A 16,709-nucleotide genomic window follows, 5' to 3' on the forward strand; every position below is an offset into this window, starting at 1 on the left:
TAGTTTTCTCTTTTCTAAAAAATAAATTTATTTTTTTATTTATGGCTATGTTGGGTCTTTGTTGCTGCATATGGGCTTTCTCTAGTTGCGGCAAGCAGGGATTACTCTTCGCTGTGGTGCACGGTCTTCTCATTGCGGTGGCTTCTCTTGTTGCGGAGCATGGGCTTCTGTAGTTGCAGCATGCGGGCTCAGTAATTGTGGCTTGCAGGCTCTGGAGTGCAGGCTCAGTAGTTGTGGCACATGGGCCTAGTTGCTCTGTGGCATGTGGAATCCTCCCAGACCAGGGTTCGAACCTGTGTCTGCTGCATTGTCAGACAGATTCTTAACCACTGCACCATGGGGGAAGTCTGAGGGGTATAGTTTTCTATGTTTGTTTTAGTTATATTGCCTAGAGGTGATGTTTTTATCCCAGCTATTTCACTGAATTTCATGTTCTTTAAGTATTTCAGGAAAAAGAAAGTTTTTCTTCCTTTTACTGATTATTTCATTGGTGAGAGAAATGATACATTTTTGAGTTGTAATTATATACATGTTATATATTTAAAATGCTTTGGGATAGAAGGTTTTATGGAAATTATATTCTTAAAAATTTTAACTTTTCTACCCATTTATTCTCACTGTCTATTAGAAAGTATTTTTTTCATATAGATTTATTTTTGAAAGTTGAAAAAAAAGTTCAAAATTTCCCATTTTTCCTAGATGTTTCATGGAACAGTCACAGAAGAGCTAACCAATCATAGAGAATGGAGTCACTATAATGAAAATATAATAGAAGATCAAAAAGATTTTGTTTTTGTGAAGTTCAGTGGCCTTCATTTAAAATCTATGGAAAGTTTTCAATCTTGTATCTCTCTTAGAGTGTGCATCTTCTCAAACAATTTTATTACAGATATTCGTCCACTTCAGAGTTGTATAAAATTAGTCAAACTCGATCTCCATGGAAATCACGTAAGCAATAGCCGTTTCAGTTATCTGCATATAAATGAAGTTGATATTTAATAAGCACTTATGTTATCTATGTACAGTATTTCTCCCAGGTAGTCTTATATGTGAAATATAAACAATTCAAAACTAAATAAAAAATATATATAAGCACAAAAATTTTAAGTATAAGCAAACATTTTTTATTTAAAATATCTAGACCAACAGTATGTGATTTGGTTTACTTCTTAAATCCATAGTCTTAAGACTGCTTCTTGACTTCTTAATTTTTTAATGATATATAATTGACATATAGTATTACATTAATTTCAGGTATAAAACATAATGGTTCAATATTTGTGTATATTGCAAAATGATCACAATAAGTCAAGTTAACATCCATCACCAAAGAGTTACAATTTTTTCCTTGTGATGAGAACTTTTAATATCTGCTTTCTTAGCAACTTTCAAATATATAATCCAGTATTATTAACTGTACTCACCCTGCTGTATATTATATCCCCAGGACTCATTTATTTTATAACTGAAAATTTGTATCTTTTCAGCAACTTCACCATTTCACCCACCCCCTCTGTCTTTGAATCACCAATGAGTTCTCTGTATCTAAGAGTTTGGTTTTTGTTTGTTTGCTTTTTTAAATTCCACGTGAGTTAGATCGTGTGGTACTTGTCTTTTTCTGTCTGACTTATTTTGTTTTGCATAATGCTCTCAACATCCACCATTTTGTTTCAAATGGCATGATTTCATTCTTTTTTATGAGTCAGCAGTACTCCACTGTGTATACACACAAGATTTTCTTTACTTATTCATCTATAGATAGACACTTAGTTTGCTTCCACATCTTGGCTATTATAAATAATGGTGCAGTGAACATGGGGATGTATGTGTCTTTTTGAGCTGGTGTTTTCATTTCCTTGAAATAAATTCCTGGAGGTAGAATTGCTGGATCATATGGAAGCTTTACTTTGAATTTTTTTTTTTTTTTAATTGCAGTACGCTGTTGTGGTCTCTCCCGTTGTGGAGCACAGGCTCCAGACACGCAGGCTCAGCGGCCTTGGCTCAAGGGCCTACCCGCTCTGTGGCATGTGGGATCTTACCGGACCGGGGCACGAACCTGTGTCCCCTGCATTGGCAGGTGGACTCTCAACCCCTGTGCCACCAGGGAAGCCCTTTATTTTGCATTTTTTGAGGAACCTCCTTGCTGTTTTCATAGTGGCTGCACCAATTTACAATTGCACAAACACTGCACATGGTTCCCTTTTCTCCTCATCCTTGCCAACTTGTTATTTCTTGTTTTTTTGATAATAGCTATTCTAATAGGTTTGAGGTGACTGAATTTGTGGTTTTAATATGCATTTCCCTGATGATTGGTGATGTTGAGTATCTTTTCATGTACCTGTTGGCCATTGGATGTCTTCTTTGGAAAAACATTAACTTAGATCCTCTTCCCATTTTTTAGTTGGATTGTTTGGGTTTTTGCTATTGTGTGAATTCTTTATGTATTTTGGATATTAGCCCCTTCTCAGATATGATTTGCAAATATTTTCCCCCATTCAGTAGGTTGCCTTTTTTTTGGTAAGATTTATTTATTTTTGGCTGCGTTGGGTCTTTGGTTGCGGCACACGAGATCTTTGTTGAGCATGTGGGATCTTTCATTGTGGTACGTGGGCTCCAGAGCACATGGGCCTGTAGTTTGTGGCACATAAGCTCTCTAGTTGAGGTGCGCGAGCTCAGTATTTGTGGCATGCAGGTTTAGTTGCCCCGCGGCATGTGGGATCTTAGTTCCCTGGCCAGGGATCGAACCCATGTGCCCTGCATTGTAAGGTGGATTCTTTAGCACTGGACCACCAAGGAAGTCCCAGTTGCCTTTTCATTTCATTGATGGTTTCCTTTACTGTGCAGAAGCTTTTTAGTTTGACATCATCTCACTTGCTCAGCTTTGGTTTTTTTAGCCTTTGCTTTTGGTGTCAAATCAAAAAAAAATATTGCCAAGACCCATGTCAAGGAGCTTACCACCAATGTTTTCTTCTAGGTGTTTTATGGTTTCAGATTTTGTGTTTAAGTCTTTAATCCATTTCGAGTTAATTTTTGTGTGTAGCATAAGATAGTGGTCAAGTTTCATTCTTTCACAAGTGTCTGTCTAGTTTTCCCAACACAATTTATTGACAAGACTCTTCTTTTCCCTTGTATACTCTTGGTTCCTTTTTTGTAAATCAATTGAACATATATGTGTTGGTTTATTTCTGGGCTATCTTTCTGTTCTATTGACCTATGTGTTTGTTTGTTTGTTTTTAAATACCAGTACCATACTGTTTTTTTTTTTTTTTTACTATAGCTTTGTAATATCCTTGAATTCAGGAAGTGTGAGGGCTCCAGCTTTGTTCTTTCTCAAGATCATTTTGCCTATTTGAGGTTTTCTGTAATTTCATACAAATGTTAGGATTATTTGTTCTATTTATGTGAAAAATGCCACTGAAATTTTGGTATGGCTTGTGTTGAATCTGTAGATTGCTTTGGGTAGTATCAACGTTTTAACAATATTAGTTCTTGCAATTCACAAGCACAGAGTATCTTTCAATTTATTTATGTCTTCTTCAATTTCTTTTCAATATGTCTTATAGTTTTCAGTGTACATATCTTTCACATCCTTGGTTAAATATATTCCTAGGCATTTTATTCTTTTTGATGCAGTTGTGAGTGGGATTGTTTTATTAATTTCTCTTTCTGATAGTTAATACTTAATGTGTAGAAAGTCAACATAATTTTGTGTATTGATTTTGTATTCTGAAATGTTACTGATTTTATTTATTAGTTCTAATAAATAGTTTTGTGCAGTATTTAGGGTTTTCCACATATAGGCATACTGCATTTTATTGGGCATCATTTTATTGCACTTCACAGATACTGCATTTTTTATAAATTGAAGGTCTGTGGCAATCTCACATTATCAGATGATGGTTAGCATTTTTTAGCAATAAAGTATTTTTTACTTAAGATATGTACATTGGTATTTTTAGACATAATGCTATTGCACACTTAATAGATTACCGTACAGTGTAAACAACTTTAATATGCAGTGGGAAACCAAAAAATTTTTGTGACTTGCTTTATTGCAATATTTGCTTTATTGCAGTGGCCTGGAACTCAACATACAAAATCTCTGAGGTATGCCTGTATATCATGTAATCTGCAAAGAGTGGCAGTTTTACTTTTTCATTTCCAATTTGGTTGGCTTTTGTTCCTTCTTCTTGCCTAATTGCTCTGTCTAGGACTTCTAACTTCCAGTGCTATGCTGAATAAAAGTGGTGAGAGCAGGCGTCCTTGTCTTACTCTTGCTCTTAGAGGAAAATATTTTATCTTTTCACCACTGAGATTGATGTCAGCTGTGAGCTTGTCAGATATGGCCTTTATTATGTTGAGGTACAGTCCCTCTATACCCAGCTTGTTGAAAGTTTTAATCATAAATGGATGTTGAATTTTTTTTTAACATCTTTATTGGGGTATAATTGCTTTACAATGGTGTTTTAGTTTCTGCTTTATAACAAAGTGAATCAGTTATACATATACATATGTTCCCATCTCTTCCCTCTTGCGTCTCCCTCCCTCCCACCCCTCCAGGCGGTCACAAAACACCGAGCCGATATCCCTGTGCCATGCGCTGCTTCCCACTAGCTATCTACTTTACGTTTGTTAGTGTATATATGTCCATGCCTCTCTCTCGCCCTGTCACAGCTTACCCTTCCCCCTCCCCATATCCTCAAGTCCATTCTCCAGTAGGTCTGTGTCTTTATTCCTGTCTTACCCCTAGGTTCTTCATGACATTTTTTTTTCTTAAATTCCATATATATGTGTTAGCATAGAGTATTTGTTTTTCTCTTTCTGACCTACTTCACTCTGTATGACAGACTCTAGGTCTATCCACCTCATTACAAATAGCTCAATTTCATTTCTTTTTATGGCTGAGTAATATTCCATTGTATATATGTGCCACATCTTCTTAATCCATTCATCCGATGATGGGCACTTAGGTTGTTTCCATCTCCGGGCTATTGTAAATAGAGCTGCAATGAACATTTTGGTACATGACTCTTTTTGAATTTTGGTTTTCTCAGGGTATATGCCCAGTAGTGGGATTTCTGGGTCATATGGTAGTTCTATTTGTAGCTTTTTAAGGAACCTCCATACTGTGCTCCACAGTGGCTGAACCAATTCACATTCCCACCAGCAGTGCAAGAGTGTTCCCTTTTCTCCACACCCTCTCCAGCATTTATTGTGTCTAGATTTTTTGATGATGGCCATTCTGACTGGTGTGAGATGATATCTCATTGTAGTTTTGATTTGCATTTCTCTAATGATTAATGATGTTGAACATTCTTTCATGTGTTTGTTGGCAGTCTGTATATCTTCTTTGGAGAAATGTCTATTTAGGTCTTCTGTCCATTTTTGGATTGAGGTTTTTTTTTTTTGTTATTGAGCTGCATGAGCTGTTTGTAAATTTTGGAAATTAATCCTTTGTCAGTTGCTTCATTTGCAAATATTTTCTCCCATTCTGAGGGTTGTCTTTTGTGGATGTTGAATTTTGTCAAATACTTTTTCTATATCTATTGTGATGATCGTATGATATTTATCCTTCATTTTGTTAATGTGGAGTATCACTATAACATTGATTGATTTGACCCCTTAAGTTTTTCATGTAAGGAAAATATTTTATAAAAGTTTAAAGAGTTTGCTTATTACAAAGGGACTTTTATTGAATGGAGTATATATGTTTATTTAATTACACTAATAATTACAGACACCTAGTGTATTTTGCTTTACCCCAGTCATCATTTGGGTAATTAGAAATTCTGTTTTTGCTTACTAATGAGAAATTTGCCATTTGGGAAAATATTGACCTATAGAAGATGTTTAATATTTTTCCTTTTTCAGTGTAATTCATGGAAAATTTATATTTGTATTTAACATATTATTATTAATGATATTTCAGATCAAGAGTCTACCAGATACCAGATTTTGGAGTGGATTGAAGAACCTAAAACTTCTCTATCTACATGACAATGGGCTTGCAAAGTTAAAGAATGTATGTATGTTATCTGCTTGTCCAAGCCTCATTGCCCTCACTATGTTTGATTGTCCAGTAAGCCTTAAAAAAGGATATAGACATGTTCTTGTCAACAGTATATGGTCTCTCAAAGCACTGGATCATCATGTGATTTCTGATGAAGAAATAATTCAGAGCTGGCATCTTCCTGAAAGATTCAAAACATATAACCACCGACTTTTCTTTAATTTCTGCCCTGCTTTGAAAAAGGTAATTGGCTTCATTACGGTTTCATTTTAAATAAATGTATAGAAGTAAAATTTTAGCTTCTAAATTCTTTACCTAAATTATATAAACCAGTATTTGTTATCATTTACATAAAATATAGTAAACTAGTGAATATATTAGGAATGTCTTATAACTAAAAAATTATAAAAGCCTATATGCCTACTGCTAAAAATTATTGAGTTTAGGATTATCAAATTGTAGAGAAACAAATATTTGACTTTTTTGGGTCTCCATTATGTTTCAATAGCTTTAAGGAGGTATAGCTTACATACTGTATACTTCACCCATCTTACATGTATGATTCCATAATCTTGGTAAATTAACAGTGCTGTATAACTATCTTCACAATCCAGTGTTAGAAATTCCCACCACTCCACCAGTTTCCTTCCTTCCCATCTGCAGTTAATCCCCACTCCCAACTTGGTTCTAGGTAACCATTGATCTCTTTTCTGTCTCTATTAATTTGTTTTTCTAAACATCTTATAAAAATGGAATCATAGAATATGTAGTCTTTATCACCTGCCTTCTTTCACCTAGGGTGGTGTGTTTGAGCCTTATTCATGTTGTAGCATGTATCAGTAGTTTGTTCCTTTTGATTGCTGAGTATTATTCCATTATGTGAATATATTACATTTTCTTTGTTCATTCACCAATGGACATTTGGATTATTTCTAGTTTTTGTTATTATGAAAATGCTGCTGTAAACACCTACTTACATGTCTTTGTGTAGACATATATTTTCATTTTCTTTGGGTAGATACTTAGGAGTGCAGTTGCTGGGATGTATGGTAAGTTTATGTTTAACTTTTTAAGAAACTGAATTGTTTTCTAAAAAGTGTAAACCACTGATGCATGAAGTTTCCATTTTCTGTATGTCCTTGCAAACAGTATTTTCTATCTTTTGCACTATAGACATTCTAGTAGGTGTAAAGGGTATTTCACAATGGTTTTAATTTGTATATCTCTAAAAAGTGATGATGATGATAAGCATCTTTTCATCTCCTTATTAACTATGCATATATCTTCTTTGGTCCAATGTCTATACAAATTTTTTGCCCATTTTTAAAGTGGGTGTTTGTCTCATTATTGATTTGTAACAGCAGATATCTGGGTATAAGTCCTCTATCAGATAGAAGAATTGCAAATATTTTCTCCTAGCCTATAGCTTGTCTTTTCATTTTCTTAATGGTCTTTTTTGAAGCAAAAAGTTTTGAGTTTTATGAAGTCCAATTTAGAATTTTTTGTTTTATGGATCATGCTTTTGGTGTTATATCTAAGAACTCTGCCTAATTCAGGGCTAAAAAAATTTTCTTTTATGTTCTAAAATTTTAATAATTATATCTCTGAAATTTATATCTATTTTTGACCTTGAATGAATTTTTTTACATGTGTGAAGTAAGAGTCTAAGTTCATTTTTTGCATGTGGATATTCAATTATACCAGCCCCATTCCCCCAGTGAATTGCCTTGATATTTTTTGTTAAAGATCAGTTGGCCATAAATGTAAGCATTTATTTCTAGACTCTCAGTTATATTCCAGTGGTCTATATAGCTGTCCTTATGGCAGTACTACACAGTCTTGATTACTGTAGCTTTGTAGTTAAGTTTCAAAATAGGAAAGTGTGAGTTCTCCAACTTTGCTCTTCTTTTTCAATATTGCTTTGGCTATTCAGGGTTCCTTGCATTTACAAATGAATTTTAGGATCAGCTTGTCAGTTTCTACAATGATTCCTGCTGGGATAGTGATAAGTATTCCATTGAATTTACAGATCAATTTGTGGAGAATTACCATCATTATAATAGTATTCTTGTCCTTGAACATGAACTATCATTTTATTTAAGTACTCTTTAATTCTCTCAGTTTTGTTGTTTTCAGTGTACAAGTCTTTCACTTAATTTTTTAAAATTTATTTCTATGCATTTTATTTATTTTTGTGATATTATGAATGGAATCATTTATTAATTTCATTTTGGATTGTTTTTTATTAGCATATAGAAATACAATTAAAATTTTATTTAATCTGATATTCTGCCACTTTGCTATTCTCATTTCTTAGTTTTAGAAGTTTTTGGTTGACTCAGAATATTTGTTTTTTAATTGAAAGTGGATCTGTTTTTTTTTTTCCATATTTGAATGATTCCATTAGGAAATAGTTTATTTTTTTTCAATGTTTAATTCCAGGCATTTGATTATTATTTGGATTTTTAATGGAAGAGGATAAAATATTCAATTTCTAAATAGTTAATATGGTGACATTACATGTTCAAATCACCATTGTATGTTGACTTTTAAAATGTTGAAAGAAGTATTTGGGAAATTTGATATCTAGTTGGAGGTTACAAAATACTTAAATGGATAGACAAAAATAGAAGAAAACATGCTTCATGTCATATGAATATTAGAGCAATTAAGTCATGTAAGTATTCAAAATCAGTGGTTAATTCTGCAGGTGTTAGACAAGTCAGGTACATGATATAGAAAGTAAAGATGTATGTTTCAGAACAGTGCTTATAATATGTTGTAAGTATATATAATTCTACATATATAAACATTGAATATTGATGAAAAATCTAAAAGCATTTGAATATTAATCACATCTGAAAGGATATATAAACAATAAACAGTGATTATACATGGGAAGGCTGGAGATTAGAAAGTTGAAAGACTTTTTATAGCTGCATATGATTCTTTAAAAATTATGAGTATATTAATGATTCTATAATAATAGTTTAAAAAACGTAGGGAAATATAAAACAAGGCAGTATTTAAGTATGGTATCTTAACCAGGGCTCTAAAGGAAGAATTTCATTTAGGTATTCTAGTTGTGTGGTATGGTGTAATCAAAGGTAGGAACAGACATGACCCTTTTAAGGACAATCAAAATGACTGAGTTTTGTATAAGGAATTAGTTGGAAATTAGAGACGGGGGGGGAGTACTGAAAAGAATCTTGGATGATATACTAAGGAGTTTAGACTTCTTAATAAATGTTATGAAGAGCTGTTGAAGTAGTTTGAGTAGGAAATTAAAAGACATTCTGTCATAGTTGGTGTCTATGAATAACTTGTTTTTATAAATAAAAAGTTTTTTTAAAAGAGATTAATCCAGATTTTACTAGCAGATTAATGGGGATTAAGAGACAGATGAGGGCAGAGAGACCAATTATTGTAGGCCAGAAATGATGTGATTAGGGTTGATACAGGAAGATAGCAGTGGCAAAGAATAAAGAAGACAGCATAAAGTAGAGAACAGACACTCTAGAAGCCATTGTGTCAGGCACTTCATGTATTTTATTCCTTCATTCCTTTACCAAATATGTATTGAGCACCTAATATGTGAGAGGGATTATTTTGGATTCTGTGGTAAATAATACTGACAAAGGTCCTGCTCTCATGAACTCCAGTGGAAAGACATAGGGAATAAACTTGTAAGCAAAAAACAGTCAATCAGTCAACCATAGAATGTCAGATAGTGTTAATTTCTAAATAAAATAAAATGGTAACATAGGATGAAACGGGTAGAGATTTAGGCTAATACTTCAGCTAGGGTGGATGGGGAAGGACTTTCTGAAAAGTGTTTTATCTATTCATCATATCCTTTGATTTGGAAAGGTATTACTCTTATTTTATGGAAGAAAATTAAATATAGTGGGGTTTAGGAACTTATCTAAGACATCTAGACAGTCATGAAGGTGAGATTTCAGGTCTGTCTTGGTCTTAGTCCTACAATCAACATTACATTACAAAGGACCAGTACAAAGATTTGGCAAGATTTTTTTAAAAAATTGATTGAATGCAATAGGAGAAGAATAAGTGAAGAAAGACTCCTCTGGCATTTTGAACTTTGGGAATCAGTAATCAGGGAAATAAATAACCTAGTTAACAGAAATGGTGGCATTTGAAGAGTTTTGGTAGAAAGTTAAGTTTGGTCATGTTTATTTGAGGAAGGATATTGATATTGAGATATCAGCCAGGCATTGGAAATGAAGAACTAAAATTCAGAAATAGTGTTCTAGGTCTAAGATGTAAATCCAATAGTCATTTGCTCGAGCTCATAGTTGAAGCCAAGCTGTCACACAAAAATGTAGGGATCAATAAAGTCTAAGAGCTAAGGACAGAGCCTTAGAGTGCAGTCTCATTTTGTGCATAGAAAGCAGTGGAAATAATGAGGAAAACAGAGATTGATCCAATGACATAGGGGGAAAAACAGAGGCATGGTTTATTACCACTTAAGAGAAAAGAGTGATTTAAAATAGAATAATGTTTTTAAAGAGCCAATAAAAGGTAGCACTGATGCAAAACTATTTTGAAAGTCTTTTTGATAGTGAAGAGGTTATTACATCTTTGGAATTTCACTAACTTGTAGGGGTATATATGAAATTGTAATGGTTAATACGTGATTGCCAAGTATAGAAACTTTTCTGAGAAAATTTTGGACAAAGGAAACATAATGTCTTAACTGTAGACAATAAGATTAATGGAAAGCCTTAAAAAAAAGTGACATGATACTATAATGTATTTTTAAGCTGAGGGAAATTAGTTTTAATTTTTTAAAAAAAGGTTAAAAAGGGAATAATTGAAGAAAAATGTTGTGGAGAAAGCATTAATATAATGCATCACAACTGGAGTAAGCCTGAAAAAGATATAGGTACACCAAATTCCAGCAAAATTTTTATGAGTTGTAGAGATTTAAAGAAATCTATTTGAATAAAAGTTTTTCAGTTTACCTATAAATTTTTATTCATTATTTTTGATAGAAGCAATGTTCTTTTGGTTATTCGTTGATTATTGAAAGATTTTATTTAATTTATAGCAGTATAAACAAACACTTGAGAAAGTAATAAATGACAACCTATGGGGATATTTATTTATTTAGTAGTGTTTGAAATACATTTTCAAAACATTTAGTTCCACTTATTGAGTATAAGAACATTATGAAAACTGAAAAATTATAATGAACCTCATAATAGTTCACACAATTTTTTCAGTAAGTATTATTCTTTTATCAGAAGGGCATGGACGTAGAAATTTAAGAAGTCTATGTTCATTCTAAAAGAACAAATTAATGTGATTAAAACTTGTGCCTGTTCCCTGGTGGCGCAGTGGTTGAGAGTCCACCTGCCGATGCAGGGGACACGGGTTTGTGCCCCGGTCCGGGAAGATCCCATATGTCATGGAACGGCTGGGCCCATGAACCATGGCCGCTGAGCCTGCGTGTCTGGAGCCTGTGCTCCGCAACGGGAGAGGCCGCAACAGTGAGAAGCCCGCATACCGAAAAAAAAACAAAAACAAAAAACTTGTGTCCAGAAGAGGAGCTTCAAGATGGCGGAAGAGTAGGACGTGGAGATCACCTTCCTACTCACAAATACATTAGAAATACATCTACATGTGGAACAACTCCTACAGAACACCTGCTGAACGCTGGCAGAAGACCTCAGACCTCCGAAAAGGCAAGAAACTCCCCACGTACCTGGGTAGGGCAAAAGAAAAAAGAAAAAACAGAGACAAAATAGGGACAGGGCCTGCACCAGTGGGAAGAAGCTGTGAAGGAGGAAAGGTTTCCACACACTAGGAAGCCCCTTTGTGGGCAGAGACTGCTGGTGGCTTCACAGCCGCGGAGGAGAGCGCAGCAACAGGGGTGCGGAGGGCAAAGCGGAGAGATTCCTGCACAGAGGATTGGTGCCGACCAGCATTCACCAGCCCAAGAGGCTTGTCTGCTCACCCGCCGGGATGGGTGGGGGCTGGGAGCTGACACTCAGGCTTCGGTCGGATCCCAGGGAGAGGACTGGGGTTGGCTGCATGAACACAGTCTGAAGGGGGCTAGTGCACCACAGCTAGCCGGGAGAGAGTCCAGGAAAAAGTCTGGAGCTGCCGAAAAGACAAGAGACATTTTCTTGCCTCTTTGTTTCCTGGTATGGGAGGAGAGGGGATTAAGAGCACCGCTTAAAGGAGCTCCAGAGATGGGCGTGAGCTGCGGATATCAGCGTGGACCCCAGAGATGGGCATGAGATGCTAAGGCTGCTGCTGCAGCAAATAAGAAGCCTGTTTGCAAGTACAGGTCACTATCCACACCATCCCTCACAGGAGCCTGTGCAGCCTGCCACTGCCAGGGTCCCGTGCTCCAGTGGCAGCTTCCCCTGGAGAACGCATGGCGTGCCTCAGGCTGGTGCAACGTCACGCCGGCCTCTGCCACCAGAAGCTCGCCCCGCACTCCATAACCCACCCTCTACCCAGCCTGAGGGAGCCAGAGCCCCCGAAGCTGCTGCTTCTTTAACACCGTCCTGTCTGAGCGAAGAATAGATGCCCTCAGGCGACCTACACACAGAGGCAGATCCAAATCCAAAGCTGAACCCCAGGAGCTGTGCGAAGAAAGAAGAGAAAGGGAAATTTCTCCCAGCAGCCTCAGGAGCAGTGGATTAAATCTACACAATCAACTTGATGTACCCTGAATCTGTGGAATACCTGAGTAGACAACGAATCATCCCAAATTGAGGAGCTGGACTTTGGGAGCAACAATATATATATATATTTCACTTTTTCTCCTTTTGTGAGTGTGTATGTGTATGCTTCTGTGTGTGATTTTGTCTGTATAGCTTTGCTTTTACCATTTGTGCTCAGGTTTTGTCTGTCCAGTTTATTTTTTATTTATTTATTTAAAAAGTTTTAATAATTATTCCTTATTTTTTTATTTTAATAACGTTATTTTACTTTATTTTATTTTTTTAATCTTTCTTTCTTTCTTTCTTTCTTTTTCATTCTTTCTTTCCTTCTTCTTTTCTCCCTTTTATTCTGAGCCGTGTGGAGGAGAGGCTGTTGGTGCTCCAGCCAGGCATCAGGGCTGTGCCACTGAGGTGGGAGATCCAAGTTCAGGACACTGATCCACAAGAGACCTTCCAGCTCCACGTAATATCAAATGGTGAAAATCTCCCAGAGATCTCCGTCTCAATGCCAAGACCCAGCTCCACTCAACGACGAACAAGTTACAGTGCTGGACACCCTATGCCAAACACCTAGGAACACAACCCCATCCACAGCACAGAGGCTGCCTAAAATCATGATAAGGCAACTGACACCCCAAAACACACCACCAGGCTTGGACATAACCACCAGAAAGACAAGATCCAGCCTCATCCACCAGAACACAGGCACTAATCCCCTCCACCAGGAAGCCTACACAACACACTGAACCAAACTTAGCCACTGGGGACAGACACCAAAAACAACACAAACTGCGAACCTGCAGTCTGCGAAAAAAAGACGCCAAACACAGTAAGTTAAGCAAAATGAGAAGACAGAGAAACACACAGCAGATGAAGGAGCAAGGCAAAAACCCACCAGACCTAACAAATGAAGAGGAAATAGGTAGTCTATCTGAAAAATAATTCAGAATAATGATAGTAAAGATGATCCAAAATCTTGGAAATAGAATGGAGAAAATAAAAGAAACGTTTAACAAGTACCTAGAAAAACAAAAGAGCAAACAAACACTGATGAACAAAACAATAAATGAAATTAAAAATTCTCTAGAAGGGATCAGTAGTAGAATAACTGAGGCAGAAAAACGGATAAGTGATCTGGAAGATAAAATAGTGGAAATAACTACTGCAGAGCAGAATAAAGAAAAAAGAATAAAAAGAATTGAGGACAGTCTCAGAGACCTCTGGGACAACATTAAACACACCAACATTCGAATTATAGGGGTCTCAGAAGAAGAAGAGAAAAATAAAGGGACTGAGAAAATATTTGAACAGATGATAATTGAAAACTTCCCTAATATGGGAAAGAAAATAGTTAATGAAGTCCAGGAAGTGCAGAGAGTCCCATACAGAATAAATCCAAGGAGAAACATACCAAGACACATATTAATCAAACTGTCAAAAATTAAAATCAAAGAAAAAATATTAAAAGCAGCAAGGAAAAAACAACAAATAAAACATAAGGGAATCCCCGTAAGGTTAACAGCTGATCTTTCAGCAGAAACTCGGCAAGCTAGAAGGGAGTGGCAGGGCATATTAAAAGTGAAGAAGGAGAAAAACCTTCAACCAAGATTACTCTACCCAGCAAGGATCTCATTCAGACTCGATGGAGAAATTAAAACCTTTACAGACAAGCAAAAGCTAAGAGAATTCAGCACCACCAAACCAGCTTTACAACAAATGCTAAAGGAACTTCTCCAGGCAGGAAACACAAGAGAAGGAAAAGACCTACAATAATAAACCAAATACAATTTAAGAAAATGGTAATTGGAACATACATATCGATAATTACCTTAAATGTAAATGGATTAAATGCTCCCACCAAAAGACACAGATTGGCTGAAACGATACAAACACAAGACCCATATATATGCTGTCTACAAGAGATCCACTTCAGCCCTAGGGACACATACAGACAGAAAGTGAGGGGATGGAAAAAGATATTCCATGCAAATGGAAATCAAAAGAAAGCTGGAGTATCAACTCTCATATCAGACAAAATAGACTTTAAAACAAAGACTATTATAAGAGACAAAGAAAGACTCTACATAATGATCAAGGGGTCAATTCAAGAAGAAGATATAACAATTGGAAATATTTATGCACCCAACATAGGAGGACCTCAATACATAAGGCAAATACTAACAGCGATAAAAGGGGAAATCGACAGTAACACATTCATAGTAGGGGACTTTAACACCCTACTTTCACCAATGGACAGGTCATCCAAAATGAAAATAAGTAAGGAAACACAAGCTTTAAATGATACATTAAACAAGATGGACTTCATTGATATTTATAGGACATTCCATCCAAAAACAACAGAATACACATTCTTCTCAAGCGCTCATGGAACATTCTCCAGGATAGATCATATCTTGGGTCACAAATCAAGCCATGGTAAATTTAAGCAAATTGAAATCATATCCTGTATCTTTTCTTACCACAATGCTATGAGACTAGATATCAGTTTCAGGAAAAAAAAAATCTGTAAGAAATACAAACACATGGAGGCTAAACAACACACTACTTAATAACCAAGAAATCACTGAAGAAATCAAAGAGCAAATCTAAAAATACGTAGAAACAAATGACAGTGAAAACACGACAACCCAAAACCTATGGGATGCAGCAAAAGCAGTTCTAAGAGGGAAGTTTATAGCAATAAATCCTACCTTAAGAAACAAGAAACCTCTCAAATAAACTACCTAACCTTACACCTAAAGCAATTAGAGAAGAAGAACAAAACAACCCCAAAGGTAGCAGAAGGAAAGAAATCATAAAGATCAGATCAGAAATAAATGAAAAAGAAATGAAGGAAATAACAGCAAAGATCAATAAAACTAAAAGCTGGTTCTTTGAGAAGATAAAAAAATGGATAAACCATTAGCCAGACTCAACAAGAAAAAAAGGGAGAAGACTCAAATCAATAAAATTAGAAATGAAAAAGGAGAAGTAACAACTGACACTGCAGAAATACAAAGGATCATGAGAGATTACGACAAGCAATTGTATGCCAATAAAGTGGACAACCTGGAAGAAATGGACAAATTCTTAGAAATGCACAACCTTCTGAGACTTAACCAGGAAGAAGTAGAAAATATGAACAGATGAATCAGAAGCACTGAAATTGAAACTGTGATTAAAAATCTTCCAACAAACAAAAGCCCAGGACCAGATGGCTGCACAGGCGAATTCTATCAAACATTTAGAGGAAAGCTAACACCTATCCTTCTCGAACTCTTCCAAAATATAGCAGAGGGAGGAACACTCCCAAACTCATTCTACGAGGCCACCATCAATCTGATACCAAAACCAAAGATATCACAAAGAAAGAAAACTACAGGCCAATATCATTGATGAACATAGATGCATAAATCCTCAACAAAATACTAGGAAACAGAATCCAACACCACATTAAAAGGATCATACACTATAATCAATGGGGTTTATCCCAGGAATGCAAGGATTCTTCAATATACGCAAATCAATCAGTGTGATAAAGCATATTAACCAATTGCAGGAGAAAAACCATAAGATCATCTCAATAGATGCAGAAAAAAAAAACTTTTGACAAAATTCAACACCCACTTATGATAAAAACACTCCAGAAAATAGGTGTAGAAGGAATTTACCTCAACATAATAAAGGCCATATATGAGAAACCCACAGCTAACATTGTTCTTAATGGTGAAAAACTGAAACCATTTCCTCTAAGATCTGGAACAAGACAAGGTTGCCCACTCTCACCACTATTATTCAACATAGTTTTGAAAGTTTTAGCCACAGCAATCAGAGAAGAAAAAGAAATAGAAGGATTCCAAATCGGAAAAGAATAAGTAAAGCTGTCACTGTTTGCAGGTGAGATTATACTATAAATAGAGAATCCTAAAGATGCTACCAGAAAATTACTAGAGCTAATCAATGAATTTGGTAAAGTAGCAGGATACAAAATTAATGCACAG

The 16,709-nt window shown here is 35.6% G+C and overlaps 1 protein-coding gene across 1 annotated transcript in view; it reads left to right on the forward strand.

The window, feature by feature from the left end:
• Positions 1–699: 699 nt before the first annotated feature.
• LRRIQ3 (leucine rich repeats and IQ motif containing 3) overlaps positions 700–16,709 on the forward strand; it is a gene marked incomplete at its 5' end in the record, with an annotated part of 214,095 nt that continues 198,085 nt past the window's right edge. The window contains 2 exons of the mRNA XM_082677469.1: positions 700–948; positions 5,930–6,253. Coding sequence (XP_082533595.1) covers positions 700–948; positions 5,930–6,253 — 573 coding nt within the window. The remainder of the gene's footprint in view (positions 949–5,929; positions 6,254–16,709) is intronic.

Source organism: Grampus griseus (assembly GCF_964374135.1).
Source record: "Grampus griseus genome assembly, chromosome: 1".
In the NCBI taxonomy this organism is placed as follows: Eukaryota; Metazoa; Chordata; class Mammalia; order Artiodactyla; family Delphinidae; genus Grampus; species Grampus griseus.